Source organism: Vespula vulgaris, unplaced genomic scaffold (genome assembly GCF_905475345.1).
Source record: "Vespula vulgaris unplaced genomic scaffold, iyVesVulg1.1, whole genome shotgun sequence".
In the NCBI taxonomy this organism is placed as follows: Eukaryota; Metazoa; Arthropoda; class Insecta; order Hymenoptera; family Vespidae; genus Vespula; species Vespula vulgaris.
In genome coordinates this window covers 228477-256470 of record NW_026114519.1, presented here as the reverse complement: position 1 = coordinate 256470, position 27994 = coordinate 228477, and the positions used below count along the sequence as shown (strand labels likewise).

The following is a 27994-nucleotide window of genomic DNA, read 5'->3' as shown; positions in this document are numbered from 1 at the left end:
AATAAATTGGCAGCGATTAAGACGTATATCTTCAAACTTTCATTCATAACTTTTTAATAAAATAAATAATTAATTTTTTAATGTAATAAATAAGTAATTTTTTAATAAACAAATAAATAATAATGCAGAGAATAATGCAGAAATTAGAAGAAAAGCATTGACTGAAATACGGGTAAATTCATATATTCCCGCCTAATAACTTTTCAAACCAAAAATAACATGTTTCGAATAGGGAATTTTCTTTATACACGTAACACGATGACAAGTACTTTTACAGCCATTTTTATTTGCCTTTTGTTGTTACAATTTCGGTTCTTGTAAAACGTCAAGATTTTGTACTATATTTATACATTTACAGTTTCTTAGTTTACATATAACAAAGTCAAGGTAATAAAATATATTTATACGATTAAAATTTTACATTTTATATCAAATATCGAGACATAAAATATATTTGTACGCTTACAGTCTAACATTTTTATATGATCATTTATTTTTTATTTTCTTTTATAATAAATATTTCAAGTCTTAAATTCACTTTAATGGATTTTAAAAGTTTATAAAATATACTTATACGATTATAATTTCATAGATTATGTAAAGCCTCAAGGTATAAAATCTTTTTTAGGGTTACCATTACATTTGATTACTATTACGATTACGTTGCAATTACAACAACGATTACGACATCAATCATGATTACTAGTACGACTATGACTACGATCACAACACGATCACGATCAAGACTACGACTACGACTACGATCACGATAACGACCACGATTCTGATTCCGATTAAGATTAAGATTAAGAATCGGATTACGACTACGACTACAACTACAATCACGATCACGACTACGATTCCGATTAAGATTAAGGTTAAGATTAAGATTCCGAATAAGATTAAGATCCCGATTACGACTACGACTACGATCACGATCACGATTATTGTCACGATTATTATCACAATTGCGAACACAATTACGATTGTATAAATTGTGATATCGACATATATAAATTATAATATCAAAAAGTAAATGTCAGAACGTAAAATTGTAAGAACAACTGTAAGAAATTGGACATTTACATTTACTCCAAGAATGTTATAATCGTGTCAAGAATATTAGCTAGAGCTATTGCTCCTGAAACCATAGAATCTTTATGTGCTCCAATTTGAGTTATAGGTATAGGAGCATTTATTCTAAAAACAGTTAACTGTAGCGATGGATCATTGGAACCAATAATCTTTCTTTCTATGGATAATTTCATTTTCTCTTGAATATATGTTAAAATCTCCTGTTCCAGAGAAGTTAAAGTTACGATGTCACATTTCTCTATATCTGTAAAATTCGTCTTAAAGCTCTTGACAGTATTAAATATTTCCATGAATTTTTCCTCGCTACCATTGCAAACAGTATTGTAAACGTACTGTTTGAAGAACGAATGATAATTTTCGAAATCAATAACTTCATTTTGAAATATTCGTCCTAGGTAACTCTTGACCTTTGCATCTAGATATTTTTTTTTCTTATTTGCTTGAGATTTGGTTTCGTTTAGTTTACAATTATCTATTTTTAAACTTAACTTGTCAAGAACATCATTGTCTATGTCAGACAACTTGTCACAGTCTTCAAAAGGATTATAAGATCCGCATTCATCTTTGTTTGCAACTGACGGATCATTAGTATTTGTGAGACGTTCTAATATCTTTTTTGCTACTCTTTGTTTGACTTGCTTTTTTGTAGTTCCCGTTGCTTCTTCAGTTATTGACCCTACTGTACAGGACATGGTAAACACTTGTTCGTGTGCTAGGCCAGTTATATCAGTAATTTGATACTCTGCCTGCGTTAATTTATTTTCTACACAGTATTCCTAAAAAACCAGAAAACTTTCTTATGATCATGTTATAGACAAAAAGTATTTACAAAAAATATATAGTAAACTGTAAAGAGAATGATGATGAAAGTATATATATTCTATTATATATGTACTTTTATATATATATATATATATATATATATATATATATATATATTCACGAAATTAAATAAAGAAAAAATAATAACTCAAAGGAGTCATACTTGCAAAGATCCAACATAATTTTTAAGGTCTTCATGCATTAATGTTGAATCTAGCAAAGCTTGTCCTGATGTTGAAGGGGAAGCATCAGGATAAATGTCGTTTGATGATGATAGTGGTCTCGTCTTGGAAATATCATTTGGGTCTTCCAATAATGTTAACATATTCTGAGCTGCTTTCTGCTTCGCATCTTTTTTTACTCAAAGCTTGTCCAGTTGCTGAGAAATCTTTATATTTTACTTCATAAGTAAATATATTTATGTGCTTACCAGTTTCTGAACGAAGCAATGTGTAAACTGGTAAGAAGCCCTCTTTCACTCCTAACTCTTGTAAAATCATTATTGCCGTTTTAACCATCTTTACTGAATAAAAAATAATTGAATGAGGTGCTATCGAAATTGAGAAATGTAACTTTTTCTTGAACGTTTTAACGTTTTTAATAACTAATAGGAACTTAAAATTTTTTTTCTTATACGATGCAGTACACGCCCTCAACAAGAGAAGATGACTGACAAGTATTGTACGTTGGGTATTGTGCTAATCACCTTTTACTAATGGCCATAGATACGGTCTACCTCAGGAAAGAGTTACCAATCAGCAGATCTGTCTACTGCGCATAGCTCAATCGATTTTTCATATACCTATATACATACGAAGTGAAATATTATTATTATTATTTTATATTACATGAAAATAATATTAATAAAAAATTAAGTGCATATGTATATATATGTGTGCGTGTGTGTAAGCATATATATATATATATATATACATACACATATATAATATATATACATATATAAACATATATACATATATATATATTATATACCGCATTACATAGGACAAGATTCAACATCATGGGACAAAAGAACAAGACTTCTCGATGTTACTCGCTAAATATTTTCCATTTCATTTTTTTCCTCACTTATTGTCGTCCACTGATTGTTGGTTATTTTCGTTTGTCTTTAAATACTAGCGTATATATGAGTAAAATGTGCTGACGTAATAAGTCCCTTTAAAAGGCATACATGGAAGGAGAAATTCAGCAAGATGGTGGAAATACAATTACTATTGAACTTAGAAAATACGTGGAATTATGGGTATATTTAGGTCAATTTTCTTGAAATATTATATACACGAAAGCTTTCTTTATTCGAATTGATAATATTTCTGCTTGTAATACGTTATATAATTACATGCTAAATTATTTTTAAAATTCGATCGGTTGAACAGAGGAGAGTATACAAATATGTACGCAGTCAAAAATTTTCATTGTACGGTATAGATTATTTTTATTTATATCAATTATTGTATAAACACAACCATAAGAAGTACAATATCATGTGGAATATTACGGGTAGACAACAATAATAGAATATATATATTTTCATCACAACTTAGTTAATTTTGTAATATTTTATATTGTATGTTATCAAAAATAAAAAAAAAATTATACAAAGATGAGAGGTCACTTTGATAAATCGCGCTGGGAACATTGCTTCCTTTTTTTTTCGACGATTCCTCCTTTTTTTTTCCCCCAAAGAAAAAAATTCAAATAGATATTAAATATTTTTTATATTATGCTTAGAAATTGAGAATTTTATTGTTTAAATATAAATTATGAAAACAATATAGCGTATGGATAATCTATCCAAGTTAACAAATGAAATAATTATATATTTATACTATTACATAGTATATCAATATAATCAAACATTACATAAGTTTCTCATCCGACACAAAGTTTCTTTTAAAGTGTTGGCAAATTGTGTTGCGTCTGCTTTTGTACTGGATTTGAAGGGAGAGCAACGAAAGAGAATATCGTTCTCTCGAGGATTATAACAACAACCGTAACCTTCTGGTACAACCGGACCGTAACACATAAATGACGATGTTTTATGAGGTACCTGTTGATTAGAGAATTACATCAAAACTTGTATCCACAATTGTAAACATGTTTATTCGGAATAACTATGTTTATTTCTTACTTGACTCGTTGTTAAATCATAGTATGTACTTTTAATATATGCAACATCCTTATACAATTCTGGAAGACACATTGATTCGATAGAAGCTATCATTTTTAAACCAAATAAGTGCCTATCGACACCTTGTCCAAATGAAGGCTGAGCAGAAAAATAAATTTTATATCTTTAAATAATTTGTTAATAGAAGACTTCATTAAAGCATCGAGTAGTTTGAAATAATCTTTCACTAATCGATATATTCATCTGATATCTAATAATGACCTCGGTTGCAGTCGTTTTGTTCGTTTATGGCTGTAAACATCATCTCTTTTCATTGTTTTTCATCCGTACATCCATCTTTACTCATGGCTTTTGCAAATGACACAGATTCGGTGCTAGTCCATCTGATACATTCTGTCCTTGCATTTTTAAATCTTCTTAATCCAGCGCTTCCATAATGATTAGGTGAAAAGAAAATCATAATTATTCTTTTGCTTGTTGTGTAATTTTGCACATAATAAATATAATTTTACGCATAGTTAATGTGCGTGTAGTAATTATATGACATTACATGTATGACACTTAATTAGATAGTAATATAAACCTACCTATAATTCCAGGAGAAGTTGCTAAATTACTCCACAATTGTATTGTTTTATATGGAATCTGAAATAATTTAACATCTTCGTACAAAGTTAAATAAATAATGTCAGATGATCTGGAAAAAGAAAAATAGCTTTGGGTTTTACTCCAACTTCTGTCCCATGTTTGACTAGTCTATAGCCCTCTAGAAGAATCTGATCGTTCTTCTTTCGTTTCTTACGAGACTTTACATTTATCATTAAAGACCTAGAAAAAAGATATATTTGTATATCATTTTATTATTAAGATATTATGATATTGTATATTGTATACTGACCTAGTAATACTATCATTTTCTTTGAGTTTGATGATACGATTGCTCCATCCGTTTTTATTATTGATCTTATCACTTTCCTTATCTAAAAGAGTTTCTTCATTTGGAGAAACTTTTTTTTGTGATTTAATTTTTCTGACCATGATACTCTGTCGTTTTCTCTGTAATATCTTTGTATCAGTCACAACTCTTTGATCATCAACAACTCATTTTTATTCACTATTGCAATTGGTTTACGATGTTCCCATCTAGTATACTTACATTTTCTTTGTAGATTTGTTGTAGGTTTAGCAATAAATGTATCCAAAATTTTTCTATTACAAATCACTCTCAAGTGTAGTTGTCTTATACTGAACAGCATTATTTCACAATTCCTTTAACACTTATTTATAGGTTATAAATAAAGCGGAAATTATCGCGTTTGAACGATTTTCATGAATAGCGTCCCTTCCTGTATATTTCAAATCAATTGACAATAAATTGGCAGCGATTAAGACGTATATCTTCAAACTTTCATTCATAACTTTTTAATAAAATAAATAATTAATTTTTTAATGTAATAAATAAGTAATTTTTTAATAAACAAATAAATAATAATGCAGAGAATAATGCAGAAATTAGAAGAAAAGCATTGACTGAAATACGGGTAAATTCATATATTCCCGCCTAATAACTTTTCAAACCAAAAATAACATGTTTCGAATAGGGAATTTTCTTTATACACGTAACACGATGACAAGTACTTTTACAGCCATTTTTATTTGCCTTTTGTTGTTACAATTTCGGTTCTTGTAAAACGTCAAGATTTTGTACTATATTTATACATTTACAGTTTCTTAGTTTACATATAACAAAGTCAAGGTAATAAAATATATTTATACGATTAAAATTTTACATTTTATATCAAATATCGAGACATAAAATATATTTGTACGCTTACAGTCTAACATTTTATATTGATCATTTATTTTTTATTTTCTTTTATAATAAATATTTCAAGTCTTAAATTCACTTTAATGGATTTTAAAAGTTTATAAAATATACTTATACGATTATAATTTCATAGATTATGTAAAGCCTCAAGGTATAAAATCTTTTTTAGGGTTACCATTACATTTGATTACTATTACGATTACGTTGCAATTACAACAACGATTACGACATCAATCATGATTACTAGTACGACTATGACTACGATCACAACACGATCACGATCAAGACTACGACTACGACTACGATCACGATAACGACCACGATTCTGATTCCGATTAAGATTAAGATTAAGAATCGGATTACGACTACGACTACAACTACAATCACGATCACGACTACGATTCCGATTAAGATTAAGGTTAAGATTAAGATTCCGAATAAGATTAAGATCCCGATTACGACTACGACTACGATCACGATCACGATTATTGTCACGATTATTATCACAATTGCGAACACAATTACGATTGTATAAATTGTGATATCGACATATATAAATTATAATATCAAAAAGTAAATGTCAGAACGTAAAATTGTAAGAACAACTGTAAGAAATTGGACATTTACATTTACTCCAAGAATGTTATAATCGTGTCAAGAATATTAGCTAGAGCTATTGCTCCTGAAACCATAGAATCTTTATGTGCTCCAATTTGAGTTATAGGTATAGGAGCATTTATTCTAAAAACAGTTAACTGTAGCGATGGATCATTGGAACCAATAATCTTTCTTTCTATGGATAATTTCATTTTCTCTTGAATATATGTTAAAATCTCCTGTTCCAGAGAAGTTAAAGTTACGATGTCACATTTCTCTATATCTGTAAAATTCGTCTTAAAGCTCTTGACAGTATTAAATATTTCCATGAATTTTTCCTCGCTACCATTGCAAACAGTATTGTAAACGTACTGTTTGAAGAACGAATGATAATTTTCGAAATCAATAACTTCATTTTGAAATATTCGTCCTAGGTAACTCTTGACCTTTGCATCTAGATATTTTTTTTTCTTATTTGCTTGAGATTTGGTTTCGTTTAGTTTACAATTATCTATTTTTAAACTTAACTTGTCAAGAACATCATTGTCTATGTCAGACAACTTGTCACAGTCTTCAAAAGGATTATAAGATCCGCATTCATCTTTGTTTGCAACTGACGGATCATTAGTATTTGTGAGACGTTCTAATATCTTTTTTGCTACTCTTTGTTTGACTTGCTTTTTTGTAGTTCCCGTTGCTTCTTCAGTTATTGACCCTACTGTACAGGACATGGTAAACACTTGTTCGTGTGCTAGGCCAGTTATATCAGTAATTTGATACTCTGCCTGCGTTAATTTATTTTCTACACAGTATTCCTAAAAAACCAGAAAACTTTCTTATGATCATGTTATAGACAAAAAGTATTTACAAAAAATATATAGAAAACTGTAAAGAGAGAGATGATGAAAGTATATATATTCTATTATATATGTACTTTTATATATATATATATATATATATATATATATATATTCACGAAATTAAATAAAGAAAAAATAATAACTCAAAGGAGTCATACTTGCAAAGATCCAACATAATTTTTAAGGTCTTCATGCATTAATGTTGAATCTAGCAAAGCTTGTCCTGATGTTGAAGGGGAAGCATCAGGATAAATGTCGTTTGATGATGATAGTGGTCTCGTCTTGGAAATATCATTTGGGTCTTCCAATAATGTTAACATATTCTGAGCTGCTTTCTGCTTCGCATCTTTTTTACTCAAAGCTTGTCCAGTTGCTGAGAAATCTTTATATTTTACTTCATAAGTAAATATATTTATGTGCTTACCAGTTTCTGAACGAAGCAATGTGTAAACTGGTAAGAAGCCCTCTTTCACTCCTAACTCTTGTAAAATCATTATTGCCGTTTTAACCATCTTTACTGAATAAAAATAATTGAATGAGGTGCTATCGAAATTGAGAAATGTAACTTTTTCTTGAACGTTTTAACGTTTTTAATAACTAATAGGAACTTAAAATTTTTTTCTTATACGATGCAGTACACGCCCTCAACAAGAGAAGATGACTGACAAGTATTGCACGTTGGGTATTGTGCTAATCACCTTTTACTAATGGCCATAGATACGGTCTACCTCAGGAAAGAGTTACCAATCAGCAGATCTGTCTACTGCGCATAGCTCAATCGATTTTTCATATACCTATATACATACGAAGTGAAATATTATTATTATTATTTTATATTACATGAAAATAATATTAATAAAAAATTAAGTGCATATGTATATATATGTGTGCGTGTGTGTAAGCATATATATATATATATATATACATACACATATATAATATATATACATATATAAACATATATACATATATATATATTATACCGCATTACATAGGACAAGATTCAACATCATGGGACAAAAGAACAAGACTTCTCGATGTTACTCGCTAAATATTTTCCATTTCATTTTTTTCCTCACTTATTGTCGTCCACTGATTGTTGGTTATTTTCGTTTGTCTTTAAATACTAGCGTATATATGAGTAAAATGTGCTGACGTAATAAGTCCCTTTAAAAGGCATACATGGAAGGAGAAATTCAGCAAGATGGTGGAAATACAATTACTATTGAACTTAGAAAATACGTGGAATTATGGGTATATTTAGGTCAATTTTCTTGAAATATTATATACACGAAAGCTTTCTTTATTCGAATTGATAATATTTCTGCTTGTAATACGTTATATAATTACATGCTAAATTATTTTTAAAATTCGATCGGTTGAACAGAGGAGAGTATACAAATATGTACGCAGTCAAAAATTTTCATTGTACGGTATAGATTATTTTTATTTATATCAATTATTGTATAAACACAACCATAAGAAGTACAATATCATGTGGAATATTACGGGTAGACAACAATAATAGAATATATATATTTTCATCACAACTTAGTTAATTTTGTAATATTTTATATTGTATGTTATCAAAAATAAAAAAAAAATTATACAAAGATGAGAGGTCACTTTGATAAATCGCGCTGGGAACATTGCTTCCTTTTTTTTTCGACGATTCCTCCTTTTTTTTTCCCCCAAAGAAAAAAATTCAAATAGATATTAAATATTTTTTATATTATGCTTAGAAATTGAGAATTTTATTGTTTAAATATAAATTATGAAAACAATATAGCGTATGGATAATCTATCCAAGTTAACAAATGAAATAATTATATATTTATACTATTACATAGTATATCAATATAATCAAACATTACATAAGTTTCTCATCCGACACAAAGTTTCTTTTAAAGTGTTGGCAAATTGTGTTGCGTCTGCTTTTGTACTGGATTTGAAGGGAGAGCAACGAAAGAGAATATCGTTCTCTCGAGGATTATAACAACAACCGTAACCTTCTGGTACAACCGGACCGTAACACATAAATGACGATGTTTTATGAGGTACCTGTTGATTAGAGAATTACATCAAAACTTGTATCCACAATTGTAAACATGTTTATTCGGAATAACTATGTTTATTTCTTACTTGACTCGTTGTTAAATCATAGTATGTACTTTTAATATATGCAACATCCTTATACAATTCTGGAAGACACATTGATTCGATAGAAGCTATCATTTTTAAACCAAATAAGTGCCTATCGACACCTTGTCCAAATGAAGGCTGAGCAGAAAAATAAATTTTATATCTTTAAATAATTTGTTAATAGAAGACTTCATTAAAGCATCGAGTAGTTTGAAATAATCTTTCACTAATCGATATATTCATCTGATATCTAATAATGACCTCGGTTGCAGTCGTTTTGTTCGTTTATGGCTGTAAACATCATCTCTTTTCATTGTTTTTCATCCGTACATCCATCTTTACTCATGGCTTTTGCAAATGACACAGATTCGGTGCTAGTCCATCTGATACATTCTGTCCTTGCATTTTTAAATCTTCTTAATCCAGCGCTTCCATAATGATTAGGTGAAAAGAAAATCATAATTATTCTTTTGCTTGTTGTGTAATTTTGCACATAATAAATATAATTTTACGCATAGTTAATGTGCGTGTAGTAATTATATGACATTACATGTATGACACTTAATTAGATAGTAATATAAACCTACCTATAATTCCAGGAGAAGTTGCTAAATTACTCCACAATTGTATTGTTTTATATGGAATCTGAAATAATTTAACATCTTCGTACAAAGTTAAATAAATAATGTCAGATGATCTGGAAAAAGAAAAATAGCTTTGGGTTTTACTCCAACTTCTGTCCCATGTTTGACTAGTCTATAGCCCTCTAGAAGAATCTGATCGTTCTTCTTTCGTTTCTTACGAGACTTTACATTTATCATTAAAGACCTAGAAAAAAGATATATTTGTATATCATTTTATTATTAAGATATTATGATATTGTATATTGTATACTGACCTAGTAATACTATCATTTTCTTTGAGTTTGATGATACGATTGCTCCATCCGTTTTTATTATTGATCTTATCACTTTCCTTATCTAAAAGAGTTTCTTCATTTGGAGAAACTTTTTTTTGTGATTTAATTTTTCTGACCATGATACTCTGTCGTTTTCTCTGTAATATCTTTGTATCAGTCACAACTCTTTGATCATCAACAACTCATTTTTATTCACTATTGCAATTGGTTTACGATGTTCCCATCTAGTATACTTACATTTTCTTTGTAGATTTGTTGTAGGTTTAGCAATAAATGTATCCAAAATTTTTCTATTACAAATCACTCTCAAGTGTAGTTGTCTTATACTGAACAGCATTATTTCACAATTCCTTTAACACTTATTTATAGGTTATAAATAAAGCGGAAATTATCGCGTTTGAACGATTTTCATGAATAGCGTCCCTTCCTGTATATTTCAAATCAATTGACAATAAATTGGCAGCGATTAAGACGTATATCTTCAAACTTTCATTCATAACTTTTTAATAAAATAAATAATTAATTTTTTAATGTAATAAATAAGTAATTTTTTAATAAACAAATAAATAATAATGCAGAGAATAATGCAGAAATTAGAAGAAAAGCATTGACTGAAATACGGGTAAATTCATATATTCCCGCCTAATAACTTTTCAAACCAAAAATAACATGTTTCGAATAGGGAATTTTCTTTATACACGTAACACGATGACAAGTACTTTTACAGCCATTTTTATTTGCCTTTTGTTGTTACAATTTCGGTTCTTGTAAAACGTCAAGATTTTGTACTATATTTATACATTTACAGTTTCTTAGTTTACATATAACAAAGTCAAGGTAATAAAATATATTTATACGATTAAAATTTTACATTTTATATCAAATATCGAGACATAAAATATATTTGTACGCTTACAGTCTAACATTTTATATTGATCATTTATTTTTTATTTTCTTTTATAATAAATATTTCAAGTCTTAAATTCACTTTAATGGATTTTAAAAGTTTATAAAATATACTTATACGATTATAATTTCATAGATTATGTAAAGCCTCAAGGTATAAAATCTTTTTTAGGGTTACCATTACATTTGATTACTATTACGATTACGTTGCAATTACAACAACGATTACGACATCAATCATGATTACTAGTACGACTATGACTACGATCACAACACGATCACGATCAAGACTACGACTACGACTACGATCACGATAACGACCACGATTCTGATTCAGATTCTGACAACGATTAAGATTAAGATTAAGATTAAGATTAATATTAAGATAAAGATTCTGATTGCGACTACGACTACGACTACGACTACGACTACAACTACGATCACGATCAGGATTATTGTCACGATTATTGTCACGATTATTATCACAATTACAAACACAATTACGATTGTATAAATTGTGATATCAACATATATAAATTATAATACCAAAAAGTAAATGTCATAACGTAAAATTGTAAGAACAACTGTAAAAAATTAGACATTCATATTTACTCCAAGTATATTATAATCGTGTCAAGAATATTAACTAGAGCTATTGCTCCTGCAACCAACGAACTGTTATGTGCTCCAAATTGAACTATATCTAGAGGATTACTTATTTTAAAAGCAGTTATCTTTAGCAATGGATTCCTGCTATGTATAATCTTTTTTTCCATGGATAATTTCATTTTCTCTTCAATATATACTAAAATCTCCTGTTCCAGAGAAGTTACTCTTACGATGTCATATTTCTCTATATCCATAAAACTTCTCTTAAAGCCTTTGACAGTATTAAATATTTCAATTAATTTTTCCTCGCTACCATTACAAACAGTATTGTAAACGTACTGTTTAAATAACAAATGACGATTTTGTAATTCAATAACATCCTTTGGAAGTATTGGTCCTAGGTAACTCTTGATATTTGGATCTAGAAATTTTTTCTTCTTATTCGCTTGAGATTCGGTTTCGTTAAGTTTACAATTATCTACTTTTAAACTTAACTCGTTAAGAACATCTTTGTCTATTCCAGACAAATCGTCACAGTCTTTAAAAGGATTAGAAGATCCGCATTCATCTTTGTTTGCAACTGACGGATCATTAGTATTCGTGAGACGTTCTAGTATCTTTTTTGCTACACTTTGTTTGACTTGCTTTTTTCTAGTTCCTGTTGCTTCTTCAGTTATTGACCCTACTGTACAGGACATAGTAAACACTTTTTCGTGTGCTGGGCCAGTTATATTAGTAGTTTGATACTCTGCCTGCATTAATTTATTTTCTAAACAGTATTGCTAAAAAACCAGAAAACTTTCTTACGATCATGTTATAGACAAAAAGTATTTACAAAAAATATATAGTAAACTCTAAAGAGAATGATGATGAAAGTATATATATTCTATTAGATATGTATTTTTATATATATATATATATATGTATATATATTCACAGAATTAAATAGAGAAAAAATAATAATTTAAATGAGTCATACTTGTAAAGATCCAACATAATTTCTAAGGTCTTCATCCATTAATGTTGAATCTAGCAAAGCTGGTACTGATGAAGTATCAGGATAAATGTCGTTTGAAGATGATAGTGGTTTTGTCTTAGAAATGTCATTTGGGTCTTCCAACAATATTAACATATTCTGAGCTGCTTTCTGCTTCGCATCTTTTTTATTCAGAGCTTGTCCAATTGCTGAGAACTCTTTATATTGTACTTTAAAAGTAAATATATTTATTTGCTTACCAGTTTGTGAACGAAGCAATGTGTAAACTGGTAAGAAGCCCTCTTTCATTCCTAACTCTTGTAAAATCATTATTGCTGTTTTACCCATTTTACTGAATAAAAATAATTGAATGAGATGATATCGAAATTGAGAAATGTAACTTTTTCTTGAACGTTTTAACGTTTTTAAGAACTAATGAGAACTTAAAATTTTTTTTCCTATACGATGCAGTACACGCCCTTAACAAGAGAAGATGACTGACAAGTATTGTACGTTGGGCGTTGTGCTGATCACTTCTAACAAAGGGCCATAGGTATGGTCTACCTGGGAAAAAAGTTACCAGCAGATCTGTCTACTGCGCATTGCTCAATCGATTTTTCATGTACCTATATACATATGAAGTGAAATATTATTATTATTATTTTATATTACATGAAAACATAATATTAATAAAAAATTAAGTGCATATGTATATATATATGTGTGCGTGTGTGTAAGCATATATATATATACATATATATATATATATACACATATATAATATATATACATATATAAACATATATACATGTATATATATTATATACCGCATTACATAGGACAAGATTCAACATCATGGGACAAAAGAACAAGACTTCTCGATGTTACTCGCTAAATATTTTCCATTTCATTTTTTTTCTCACTTATTGTCGTCCACTGATTGTTGGTTATTTTCGTTTGTCTTTAAATACTAGCGTATATATGAGTAAAATGTGCTGACGTAATAAGTCCCTTTAAAAGGCATACATGGAAGGAGAAATTCAGCAAGATGGTGGAAATACAATTACTATTGAACTTAGAAAATACGTGGAATTATGGGTATATTTAGGTCAATTTTCTTGAAATATTATATACACGAAAGCTTTCTTTATTCGAATTGATAATATTTCTGCTTGTAATACGTTATATAATTACATGCTAAATTATTTTTAAAATTCGATCGGTTGAACAGAGGAGAGTATACAAATATGTACGCAGTCAAAAATTTTCATTGTACGGTATAGATTATTTTTATTTATATCAATTATTGTATAAACACAACCATAAGAAGTACAATATCATGTGGAATATTACGGGTAGACAACAATAATAGAATATATATATTTTCATCACAACTTAGTTAATTTTGTAATATTTTATATTGTATGTTATCAAAAATAAAAAAAAAATTATACAAAGATGAGAGGTCACTTTGATAAATCGCGCTGGGAACATTGCTTCCTTTTTTTTTCGACGATTCCTCCTTTTTTTTTCCCCCAAAGAAAAAAATTCAAATAGATATTAAATATTTTTTATATTATGCTTAGAAATTGAGAATTTTATTGTTTAAATATAAATTATGAAAACAATATAGCGTATGGATAATCTATCCAAGTTAACAAATGAAATAATTATATATTTATACTATTACATAGTATATCAATATAATCAAACATTACATAAGTTTCTCATCCGACACAAAGTTTCTTTTAAAGTGTTGGCAAATTGTGTTGCGTCTGCTTTTGTACTGGATTTGAAGGGAGAGCAACGAAAGAGAATATCGTTCTCTCGAGGATTATAACAACAACCGTAACCTTCTGGTACAACCGGACCGTAACACATAAATGACGATGTTTTATGAGGTACCTGTTGATTAGAGAATTACATCAAAACTTGTATCCACAATTGTAAACATGTTTATTCGGAATAACTATGTTTATTTCTTACTTGACTCGTTGTTAAATCATAGTATGTACTTTTAATATATGCAACATCCTTATACAATTCTGGAAGACACATTGATTCGATAGAAGCTATCATTTTTAAACCAAATAAGTGCCTATCGACACCTTGTCCAAATGAAGGCTGAGCAGAAAAATAAATTTTATATCTTTAAATAATTTGTTAATAGAAGACTTCATTAAAGCATCGAGTAGTTTGAAATAATCTTTCACTAATCGATATATTCATCTGATATCTAATAATGACCTCGGTTGCAGTCGTTTTGTTCGTTTATGGCTGTAAACATCATCTCTTTTCATTGTTTTTCATCCGTACATCCATCTTTACTCATGGCTTTTGCAAATGACACAGATTCGGTGCTAGTCCATCTGATACATTCTGTCCTTGCATTTTTAAATCTTCTTAATCCAGCGCTTCCATAATGATTAGGTGAAAAGAAAATCATAATTATTCTTTTGCTTGTTGTGTAATTTTGCACATAATAAATATAATTTTACGCATAGTTAATGTGCGTGTAGTAATTATATGACATTACATGTATGACACTTAATTAGATAGTAATATAAACCTACCTATAATTCCAGGAGAAGTTGCTAAATTACTCCACAATTGTATTGTTTTATATGGAATCTGAAATAATTTAACATCTTCGTACAAAGTTAAATAAATAATGTCAGATGATCTGGAAAAAGAAAAATAGCTTTGGGTTTTACTCCAACTTCTGTCCCATGTTTGACTAGTCTATAGCCCTCTAGAAGAATCTGATCGTTCTTCTTTCGTTTCTTACGAGACTTTACATTTATCATTAAAGACCTAGAAAAAAGATATATTTGTATATCATTTTATTATTAAGATATTATGATATTGTATATTGTATACTGACCTAGTAATACTATCATTTTCTTTGAGTTTGATGATACGATTGCTCCATCCGTTTTTATTATTGATCTTATCACTTTCCTTATCTAAAAGAGTTTCTTCATTTGGAGAAACTTTTTTTTGTGATTTAATTTTTCTGACCATGATACTCTGTCGTTTTCTCTGTAATATCTTTGTATCAGTCACAACTCTTTGATCATCAACAACTCATTTTTATTCACTATTGCAATTGGTTTACGATGTTCCCATCTAGTATACTTACATTTTCTTTGTAGATTTGTTGTAGGTTTAGCAATAAATGTATCCAAAATTTTTCTATTACAAATCACTCTCAAGTGTAGTTGTCTTATACTGAACAGCATTATTTCACAATTCCTTTAACACTTATTTATAGGTTATAAATAAAGCGGAAATTATCGCGTTTGAACGATTTTCATGAATAGCGTCCCTTCCTGTATATTTCAAATCAATTGACAATAAATTGGCAGCGATTAAGACGTATATCTTCAAACTTTCATTCATAACTTTTTAATAAAATAAATAATTAATTTTTTAATGTAATAAATAAGTAATTTTTTAATAAACAAATAAATAATAATGCAGAGAATAATGCAGAAATTAGAAGAAAAGCATTGACTGAAATACGGGTAAATTCATATATTCCCGCCTAATAACTTTTCAAACCAAAAATAACATGTTTCGAATAGGGAATTTTCTTTATACACGTAACACGATGACAAGTACTTTTACAGCCATTTTTATTTGCCTTTTGTTGTTACAATTTCGGTTCTTGTAAAACGTCAAGATTTTGTACTATATTTATACATTTACAGTTTCTTAGTTTACATATAACAAAGTCAAGGTAATAAAATATATTTATACGATTAAAATTTTACATTTTATATCAAATATCGAGACATAAAATATATTTGTACGCTTACAGTCTAACATTTTATATTGATCATTTATTTTTTATTTTCTTTTATAATAAATATTTCAAGTCTTAAATTCACTTTAATGGATTTTAAAAGTTTATAAAATATACTTATACGATTATAATTTCATAGATTATGTAAAGCCTCAAGGTATAAAATCTTTTTTAGGGTTACCATTACATTTGATTACTATTACGATTACGTTGCAATTACAACAACGATTACGACATCAATCATGATTACTAGTACGACTATGACTACGATCACAACACGATCACGATCAAGACTACGACTACGACTACGATCACGATAACGACCACGATTCTGATTCCGATTAAGATTAAGATTAAGAATCGGATTACGACTACGACTACAACTACAATCACGATCACGACTACGATTCCGATTAAGATTAAGGTTAAGATTAAGATTCCGAATAAGATTAAGATCCCGATTACGACTACGACTACGATCACGATCACGATTATTGTCACGATTATTATCACAATTGCGAACACAATTACGATTGTATAAATTGTGATATCGACATATATAAATTATAATATCAAAAAGTAAATGTCAGAACGTAAAATTGTAAGAACAACTGTAAGAAATTGGACATTTACATTTACTCCAAGAATGTTATAATCGTGTCAAGAATATTAGCTAGAGCTATTGCTCCTGAAACCATAGAATCTTTATGTGCTCCAATTTGAGTTATAGGTATAGGAGCATTTATTCTAAAAACAGTTAACTGTAGCGATGGATCATTGGAACCAATAATCTTTCTTTCTATGGATAATTTCATTTTCTCTTGAATATATGTTAAAATCTCCTGTTCCAGAGAAGTTAAAGTTACGATGTCACATTTCTCTATATCTGTAAAATTCGTCTTAAAGCTCTTGACAGTATTAAATATTTCCATGAATTTTTCCTCGCTACCATTGCAAACAGTATTGTAAACGTACTGTTTGAAGAACGAATGATAATTTTCGAAATCAATAACTTCATTTTGAAATATTCGTCCTAGGTAACTCTTGACCTTTGCATCTAGATATTTTTTTTTCTTATTTGCTTGAGATTTGGTTTCGTTTAGTTTACAATTATCTATTTTTAAACTTAACTTGTCAAGAACATCATTGTCTATGTCAGACAACTTGTCACAGTCTTCAAAAGGATTATAAGATCCGCATTCATCTTTGTTTGCAACTGACGGATCATTAGTATTTGTGAGACGTTCTAATATCTTTTTTGCTACTCTTTGTTTGACTTGCTTTTTTGTAGTTCCCGTTGCTTCTTCAGTTATTGACCCTACTGTACAGGACATGGTAAACACTTGTTCGTGTGCTAGGCCAGTTATATCAGTAATTTGATACTCTGCCTGCGTTAATTTATTTTCTACACAGTATTCCTAAAAAACCAGAAAACTTTCTTATGATCATGTTATAGACAAAAAGTATTTACAAAAAATATATAGTAAACTGTAAAGAGAATGATGATGAAAGTATATATATTCTATTATATATGTACTTTTATATATATATATATATATATATATATATATATATTCACGAAATTAAATAAAGAAAAAATAATAACTCAAAGGAGTCATACTTGCAAAGATCCAACATAATTTTTAAGGTCTTCATGCATTAATGTTGAATCTAGAAAAGCTTGTCCTGATGTTGAAGGGGAAGCATCAGGATAAATGTCGTTTGATGATGATAGTGGTCTCGTCTTGGAAATATCATTTGGGTCTTCCAATAATGTTAACATATTCTGAGCTGCTTTCTGCTTCGCATCTTTTTTACTCAAAGCTTGTCCAGTTGCTGAGAAATCTTTATATTTTACTTCATAAGTAAATATATTTATGTGCTTACCAGTTTCTGAACGAAGCAATGTGTAAACTGGTAAGAAGCCCTCTTTCACTCCTAACTCTTGTAAAATCATTATTGCCGTTTTAACCATCTTTACTGAATAAAAATAATTGAATGAGGTGCTATCGAAATTGAGAAATGTAACTTTTTCTTGAACGTTTTAACGTTTTTAATAACTAATAGGAACTTAAAATTTTTTTCTTATACGATGCAGTACACGCCCTCAACAAGAGAAGATGACTGACAAGTATTGTACGTTGGGTATTGTGCTAATCACCTTTTACTAATGGCCATAGATACGGTCTACCTCAGGAAAGAGTTACCAATCAGCAGATCTGTCTACTGCGCATAGCTCAATCGATTTTTCATATACCTATATACATACGAAGTGAAATATTATTATTATTATTTTATATTACATGAAAATAATATTAATAAAAAATTAAGTGCATATGTATATATATGTGTGCGTGTGTGTAAGCATATATATATATATATATATACATACACATATATAATATATATACATATATAAACATATATACATATATATATATTATATACCGCATTACATAGGACAAGATTCAACATCATGGGACAAAAGAACAAGACTTCTCGATGTTACTCGCTAAATATTTTCCATTTCATTTTTTTCCTCACTTATTGTCGTCCACTGATTGTTGGTTATTTTCGTTTGTCTTTAAATACTAGCGTATATATGAGTAAAATGTGCTGACGTAATAAGTCCCTTTAAAAGGCATACATGGAAGGAGAAATTCAGCAAGATGGTGGAAATACAATTACTATTGAACTTAGAAAATACGTGGAATTATGGGTATATTTAGGTCAATTTTCTTGAAATATTATATACACGAAAGCTTTCTTTATTCGAATTGATAATATTTCTGCTTGTAATACGTTATATAATTACATGCTAAATTATTTTTAAAATTCGATCGGTTGAACAGAGGAGAGTATACAAATATGTACGCAGTCAAAAATTTTCATTGTACGGTATAGATTATTTTTATTTATATCAATTATTGTATAAACACAACCATAAGAAGTACAATATCATGTGGAATATTACGGGTAGACAACAATAATAGAATATATATATTTTCATCACAACTTAGTTAATTTTGTAATATTTTATATTGTATGTTATCAAAAATAAAAAAAAAATTATACAAAGATGAGAGGTCACTTTGATAAATCGCGCTGGGAACATTGCTTCCTTTTTTTTTCGACGATTCCTCCTTTTTTTTTCCCCCAAAGAAAAAAATTCAAATAGATATTAAATATTTTTTATATTATGCTTAGAAATTGAGAATTTTATTGTTTAAATATAAATTATGAAAACAATATAGCGTATGGATAATCTATCCAAGTTAACAAATGAAATAATTATATATTTATACTATTACATAGTATATCAATATAATCAAACATTACATAAGTTTCTCATCCGACACAAAGTTTCTTTTAAAGTGTTGGCAAATTGTGTTGCGTCTGCTTTTGTACTGGATTTGAAGGGAGAGCAACGAAAGAGAATATCGTTCTCTCGAGGATTATAACAACAACCGTAACCTTCTGGTACAACCGGACCGTAACACATAAATGACGATGTTTTATGAGGTACCTGTTGATTAGAGAATTACATCAAAACTTGTATCCACAATTGTAAACATGTTTATTCGGAATAACTATGTTTATTTCTTACTTGACTCGTTGTTAAATCATAGTATGTACTTTTAATATATGCAACATCCTTATACAATTCTGGAAGACACATTGATTCGATAGAAGCTATCATTTTTAAACCAAATAAGTGCCTATCGACACCTTGTCCAAATGAAGGCTGAGCAGAAAAATAAATTTTATATCTTTAAATAATTTGTTAATAGAAGACTTCATTAAAGCATCGAGTAGTTTGAAATAATCTTTCACTAATCGATATATTCATCTGATATCTAATAATGACCTCGGTTGCAGTCGTTTTGTTCGTTTATGGCTGTAAACATCATCTCTTTTCATTGTTTTTCATCCGTACATCCATCTTTACTCATGGCTTTTGCAAATGACACAGATTCGGTGCTAGTCCATCTGATACATTCTGTCCTTGCATTTTTAAATCTTCTTAATCCAGCGCTTCCATAATGATTAGGTGAAAAGAAAATCATAATTATTCTTTTGCTTGTTGTGTAATTTTGCACATAATAAATATAATTTTACGCATAGTTAATGTGCGTGTAGTAATTATATGACATTACATGTATGACACTTAATTAGATAGTAATATAAACCTACCTATAATTCCAGGAGAAGTTGCTAAATTACTCCACAATTGTATTGTTTTATATGGAATCTGAAATAATTTAACATCTTCGTACAAAGTTAAATAAATAATGTCAGATGATCTGGAAAAAGAAAAATAGCTTTGGGTTTTACTCCAACTTCTGTCCCATGTTTGACTAGTCTATAGCCCTCTAGAAGAATCTGATCGTTCTTCTTTCGTTTCTTACGAGACTTTACATTTATCATTAAAGACCTAGAAAAAAGATATATTTGTATATCATTTTATTATTAAGATATTATGATATTGTATATTGTATACTGACCTAGTAATACTATCATTTTCTTTGAGTTTGATGATACGATTGCTCCATCCGTTTTTATTATTGATCTTATCACTTTCCTTATCTAAAAGAGTTTCTTCATTTGGAGAAACTTTTTTTTGTGATTTAATTTTTCTGACCATGATACTCTGTCGTTTTCTCTGTAATATCTTTGTATCAGTCACAACTCTTTGATCATCAACAACTCATTTTTATTCACTATTGCAATTGGTTTACGATGTTCCCATCTAGTATACTTACATTTTCTTTGTAGATTTGTTGTAGGTTTAGCAATAAATGTATCCAAAATTTTTCTATTACAAATCACTCTCAAGTGTAGTTGTCTTATACTGAACAGCATTATTTCACAATTCCTTTAACACTTATTTATAGGTTATAAATAAAGCGGAAATTATCGCGTTTGCACGATTTTCATGAATAGCGTCCCTTCCTGTATATTTCAAATCAATTGACAATAAATTGGCAGCGATTAAGACGTATATCTTCAAACTTTCATTCATAACTTTTTAATAAAATAAATAATTAATTTTTTAATGTAATAAATAAGTAATTTTTTAATAAACAAATAAATAATAATGCAGAGAATAATGCAGAAATTAGAAGAAAAGCATTGACTGAAATACGGGTAAATTCATATATTCCCGCCTAATAACTTTTCAAACCAAAAATAACATGTTTCGAATAGGGAATTTTCTTTATACACGTAACACGATGACAAGTACTTTTACAGCCATTTTTATTTGCCTTTTGTTGTTACAATTTCGGTTCTTGTAAAACGTCAAGATTTTGTACTATATTTATACATTTACAGTTTCTTAGTTTACATATAACAAAGTCAAGGTAATAAAATATATTTATACGATTAAAATTTTACATTTTATATCAAATATCGAGACATAAAATATATTTGTACGCTTACAGTCTAACATTTTATATTGATCATTTATTTTTTATTTTCTTTTATAATAAATATTTCAAGTCTTAAATTCACTTTAATGGATTTTAAAAGTTTATAAAATATACTTATACGATTATAATTTCATAGATTATGTAAAGCCTCAAGGTATAAAATCTTTTTTAGGGTTACCATTACATTTGATTACTATTACGATTACGTTGCAATTACAACAACGATTACGACATCAATCATGATTACTAGTACGACTATGACTACGATCACAACACGATCACGATCAAGACTACGACTACGACTACGATCACGATAACGACCACGATTCTGATTCAGATTCTGACAACGATTAAGATTAAGATTAAGATTAAGATTAATATTAAGATAAAGATTCTGATTGCGACTACGACTACGACTACGACTACGACTACAACTACGATCACGATCAGGATTATTGTCACGATTATTGTCACGATTATTATCACAATTACAAACACAATTACGATTGTATAAATTGTGATATCAACATATATAAATTATAATACCAAAAAGTAAATGTCATAACGTAAAATTGTAAGAACAACTGTAAAAAATTAGACATTCATATTTACTCCAAGTATATTATAATCGTGTCAAGAATATTAACTAGAGCTATTGCTCCTGCAACCAACGAACTGTTATGTGCTCCAAATTGAACTATATCTAGAGGATTACTTATTTTAAAAGCAGTTATCTTTAGCAATGGATTCCTGCTATGTATAATCTTTTTTTCCATGGATAATTTCATTTTCTCTTCAATATATACTAAAATCTCCTGTTCCAGAGAAGTTACTCTTACGATGTCATATTTCTCTATATCCATAAAACTTCTCTTAAAGCCTTTGACAGTATTAAATATTTCAATTAATTTTTCCTCGCTACCATTACAAACAGTATTGTAAACGTACTGTTTAAATAACAAATGACGATTTTGTAATTCAATAACATCCTTTGGAAGTATTGGTCCTAGGTAACTCTTGATATTTGGATCTAGAAATTTTTTCTTCTTATTCGCTTGAGATTCGGTTTCGTTAAGTTTACAATTATCTACTTTTAAACTTAACTCGTTAAGAACATCTTTGTCTATTCCAGACAAATCGTCACAGTCTTTAAAAGGATTAGAAGATCCGCATTCATCTTTGTTTGCAACTGACGGATCATTAGTATTCGTGAGACGTTCTAGTATCTTTTTTGCTACACTTTGTTTGACTTGCTTTTTTCTAGTTCCTGTTGCTTCTTCAGTTATTGACCCTACTGTACAGGACATAGTAAACACTTTTTCGTGTGCTGGGCCAGTTATATTAGTAGTTTGATACTCTGCCTGCATTAATTTATTTTCTAAACAGTATTGCTAAAAAACCAGAAAACTTTCTTACGATCATGTTATAGACAAAAAGTATTTACAAAAAATATATAGTAAACTCTAAAGAGAATGATGATGAAAGTATATATATTCTATTAGATATGTATTTTTATATATATATATATATATGTATATATATTCACAGAATTAAATAGAGAAAAAATAATAATTTAAATGAGTCATACTTGTAAAGATCCAACATAATTTCTAAGGTCTTCATCCATTAATGTTGAATCTAGCAAAGCTGGTACTGATGAAGTATCAGGATAAATGTCGTTTGAAGATGATAGTGGTTTTGTCTTAGAAATGTCATTTGGGTCTTCCAACAATATTAACATATTCTGAGCTGCTTTCTGCTTCGCATCTTTTTTATTCAGAGCTTGTCCAATTGCTGAGAACTCTTTATATTGTACTTTAAAAGTAAATATATTTATTTGCTTACCAGTTTGTGAACGAAGCAATGTGTAAACTGGTAAGAAGCCCTCTTTCATTCCTAACTCTTGTAAAATCATTATTGCTGTTTTACCCATTTTACTGAATAAAAATAATTGAATGAGATGATATCGAAATTGAGAAATGTAACTTTTTCTTGAACGTTTTAACGTTTTTAAGAACTAATGAGAACTTAAAATTTTTTTTCCTATACGATGCAGTACACGCCCTTAACAAGAGAAGATGACTGACAAGTATTGTACGTTGGGCGTTGTGCTGATCACTTCTAACAAAGGGCCATAGGTATGGTCTACCTGGGAAAAAAGTTACCAGCAGATCTGTCTACTGCGCATTGCTCAATCGATTTTTCATGTACCTATATACATATGAAGTGAAATATTATTATTATTATTTTATATTACATGAAAACATAATATTAATAAAAAATTAAGTGCATATGTATATATATATGTGTGCGTGTGTGTAAGCATATATATATATACATATATATATATATACACATATATAATATATATACATATATAAACATATATACATGTATATATATTATATACCGCATTACATAGGACAAGATTCAACATCATGGGACAAAAGAACAAGACTTCTCGATGTTACTCGCTAAATATTTTCCATTTCATTTTTTTTCTCACTTATTGTCGTCCACTGATTGTTGGTTATTTTCGTTTGTCTTTAAATACTAGCGTATATATGAGTAAAATGTGCTGACGTAATAAGTCCCTTTAAAAGGCATACATGGAAGGAGAAATTCAGCAAGATGGTGGAAATACAATTACTATTGAACTTAGAAAATACGTGGAATTATGGGTATATTTAGGTCAATTTTCTTGAAATATTATATACACGAAAGCTTTCTTTATTCGAATTGATAATATTTCTGCTTGTAATACGTTATATAATTACATGCTAAATTATTTTTAAAATTCGATCGGTTGAACAGAGGAGAGTATACAAATATGTACGCAGTCAAAAATTTTCATTGTACGGTATAGATTATTTTTATTTATATCAATTATTGTATAAACACAACCATAAGAAGTACAATATCATGTGGAATATTACGGGTAGACAACAATAATAGAATATATATATTTTCATCACAACTTAGTTAATTTTGTAATATTTTATATTGTATGTTATCAAAAATAAAAAAAAAATTATACAAAGATGAGAGGTCACTTTGATAAATCGCGCTGGGAACATTGCTTCCTTTTTTTTTCGACGATTCCTCCTTTTTTTTTCCCCCAAAGAAAAAAATTCAAATAGATATTAAATATTTTTTATATTATGCTTAGAAATTGAGAATTTTATTGTTTAAATATAAATTATGAAAACAATATAGCGTATGGATAATCTATCCAAGTTAACAAATGAAATAATTATATATTTATACTATTACATAGTATATCAATATAATCAAACATTACATAAGTTTCTCATCCGACACAAAGTTTCTTTTAAAGTGTTGGCAAATTGTGTTGCGTCTGCTTTTGTACTGGATTTGAAGGGAGAGCAACGAAAGAGAATATCGTTCTCTCGAGGATTATAACAACAACCGTAACCTTCTGGTACAACCGGACCGTAACACATAAATGACGATGTTTTATGAGGTACCTGTTGATTAGAGAATTACATCAAAACTTGTATCCACAATTGTAAACATGTTTATTCGGAATAACTATGTTTATTTCTTACTTGACTCGTTGTTAAATCATAGTATGTACTTTTAATATATGCAACATCCTTATACAATTCTGGAAGACACATTGATTCGATAGAAGCTATCATTTTTAAACCAAATAAGTGCCTATCGACACCTTGTCCAAATGAAGGCTGAGCAGAAAAATAAATTTTATATCTTTAAATAATTTGTTAATAGAAGACTTCATTAAAGCATCGAGTAGTTTGAAATAATCTTTCACTAATCGATATATTCATCTGATATCTAATAATGACCTCGGTTGCAGTCGTTTTGTTCGTTTATGGCTGTAAACATCATCTCTTTTCATTGTTTTTCATCCGTACATCCATCTTTACTCATGGCTTTTGCAAATGACACAGATTCGGTGCTAGTCCATCTGATACATTCTGTCCTTGCATTTTTAAATCTTCTTAATCCAGCGCTTCCATAATGATTAGGTGAAAAGAAAATCATAATTATTCTTTTGCTTGTTGTGTAATTTTGCACATAATAAATATAATTTTACGCATAGTTAATGTGCGTGTAGTAATTATATGACATTACATGTATGACACTTAATTAGATAGTAATATAAACCTACCTATAATTCCAGGAGAAGTTGCTAAATTACTCCACAATTGTATTGTTTTATATGGAATCTGAAATAATTTAACATCTTCGTACAAAGTTAAATAAATAATGTCAGATGATCTGGGAAAAGAAAAATAGCTTTGGGTTTTACTCCAACTTCTGTCCCATGTTTGACTAGTCTATAGCCCTCTAGAAGAATCTGATCGTTCTTCTTTCGTTTCTTACGAGACTTTACATTTATCATTAAAGACCTAGAAAAAAGATATATTTGTATATCATTTTATTATTAAGATATTATGATATTGTATATTGTATACTGACCTAGTAATACTATCATTTTCTTTGAGTTTGATGATACGATTGCTCCATCCGTTTTTATTATTGATCTTATCACTTTCCTTATCTAAAAGAGTTTCTTCATTTGGAGAAACTTTTTTTTGTGATTTAATTTTTCTGACCATGATACTCTGTCGTTTTCTCTGTAATATCTTTGTATCAGTCACAACTCTTTGATCATCAACAACTCATTTTTATTCACTATTGCAATTGGTTTACGATGTTCCCATCTAGTATACTTACATTTTCTTTGTAGATTTGTTGTAGGTTTAGCAATAAATGTATCCAAAATTTTTCTATTACAAATCACTCTCAAGTGTAGTTGTCTTATACTGAACAGCATTATTTCACAATTCCTTTAACACTTATTTATAGGTTATAAATAAAGCGGAAATTATCGCGTTTGAACGATTTTCATGAATAGCGTCCCTTCCTGTATATTTCAAATCAATTGACAATAAATTGGCAGCGATTAAGACGTATATCTTCAAACTTTCATTCATAACTTTTTAATAAAATAAATAATTAATTTTTTAATGTAATAAATAAGTAATTTTTTAATAAACAAATAAATAATAATGCAGAGAATAATGCAGAAATTAGAAGAAAAGCATTGACTGAAATACGGGTAAATTCATATATTCCCGCCTAATAACTTTTCAAACCAAAAATAACATGTTTCGAATAGGGAATTTTCTTTATACACGTAACACGATGACAAGTACTTTTACAGCCATTTTTATTTGCCTTTTGTTGTTACAATTTCGGTTCTTGTAAAACGTCAAGATTTTGTACTATATTTATACATTTACAGTTTCTTAGTTTACATATAACAAAGTCAAGGTAATAAAATATATTTATACGATTAAAATTTTACATTTTATATCAAATATCGAGACATAAAATATATTTGTACGCTTACAGTCTAACATTTTATATTGATCATTTATTTTTTATTTTCTTTTATAATAAATATTTCAAGTCTTAAATTCACTTTAATGGATTTTAAAAGTTTATAAAATATACTTATACGATTATAATTTCATAGATTATGTAAAGCCTCAAGGTATAAAATCTTTTTTAGGGTTACCATTACATTTGATTACTATTACGATTACGTTGCAATTACAACAACGATTACGACATCAATCATGATTACTAGTACGACTATGACTACGATCACAACACGATCACGATCAAGACTACGACTACGACTACGATCACGATAACGACCACGATTCTGATTCCGATTAAGATTAAGATTAAGAATCGGATTACGACTACGACTACAACTACAATCACGATCACGACTACGATTCCGATTAAGATTAAGGTTAAGATTAAGATTCCGAATAAGATTAAGATC

General features: G+C 28.7%; 4 protein-coding genes across 7 annotated transcripts in view; all 4 read right to left on the bottom strand.

Annotated features, from left to right (window-relative positions):
- Positions 1–1071: 1071 nt before the first annotated feature.
- LOC127072513 (uncharacterized) lies at positions 1072–2242 on the bottom strand. Its single transcript, XM_051012951.1, has 2 exons — positions 2081–2242; positions 1072–1871 (listed from the first exon to the last, which is right to left on the bottom strand). The coding sequence occupies exons 1-2, from the start codon at positions 2240–2242 to the stop codon at positions 1089–1091; spliced, it is 945 nt and encodes a 314-aa protein (XP_050868908.1). The 3' UTR covers positions 1072–1088.
- A 2983-nt stretch (positions 2243–5225) lies between these two features.
- Positions 5226–27994, bottom strand: part of LOC127072498 (RISC-loading complex subunit tarbp2-like) — a 78707-nt gene continuing 55938 nt past the window's right edge. The window contains exons 1-3 of one of the 4 annotated variants that reach the window (XM_051012933.1): positions 24358–24481; positions 18336–18971; positions 5226–7309 (exon numbers count right to left, since the gene is read on the bottom strand). In XM_051012933.1, coding sequence (XP_050868890.1) covers positions 6527–7309; positions 18336–18689 — 1137 coding nt within the window. In that variant the 5' untranslated portion in view covers positions 18690–18971; positions 24358–24481 and the 3' untranslated portion in view covers positions 5226–6526. Of the gene's footprint in view, positions 7310–7512; positions 7867–18335; positions 21175–24357; positions 24482–27994 lie in introns of those variants that run through there. The other 3 variants (XM_051012934.1, XM_051012931.1, XM_051012932.1) reach the window with 3 other exon arrangements.
- Positions 10653–13254, bottom strand: LOC127072512 (RISC-loading complex subunit tarbp2-like). Its single transcript, XM_051012949.1, has 2 exons — positions 12910–13254; positions 10653–12712 (listed from the first exon to the last, which is right to left on the bottom strand). The coding sequence occupies exons 1-2, from the start codon at positions 13252–13254 to the stop codon at positions 11930–11932; spliced, it is 1128 nt and encodes a 375-aa protein (XP_050868906.1). The 3' UTR covers positions 10653–11929.
- Positions 21478–24079, bottom strand: LOC127072505 (RISC-loading complex subunit tarbp2-like). Its single transcript, XM_051012941.1, has 2 exons — positions 23735–24079; positions 21478–23537 (listed from the first exon to the last, which is right to left on the bottom strand). The coding sequence occupies exons 1-2, from the start codon at positions 24077–24079 to the stop codon at positions 22755–22757; spliced, it is 1128 nt and encodes a 375-aa protein (XP_050868898.1). The 3' UTR covers positions 21478–22754.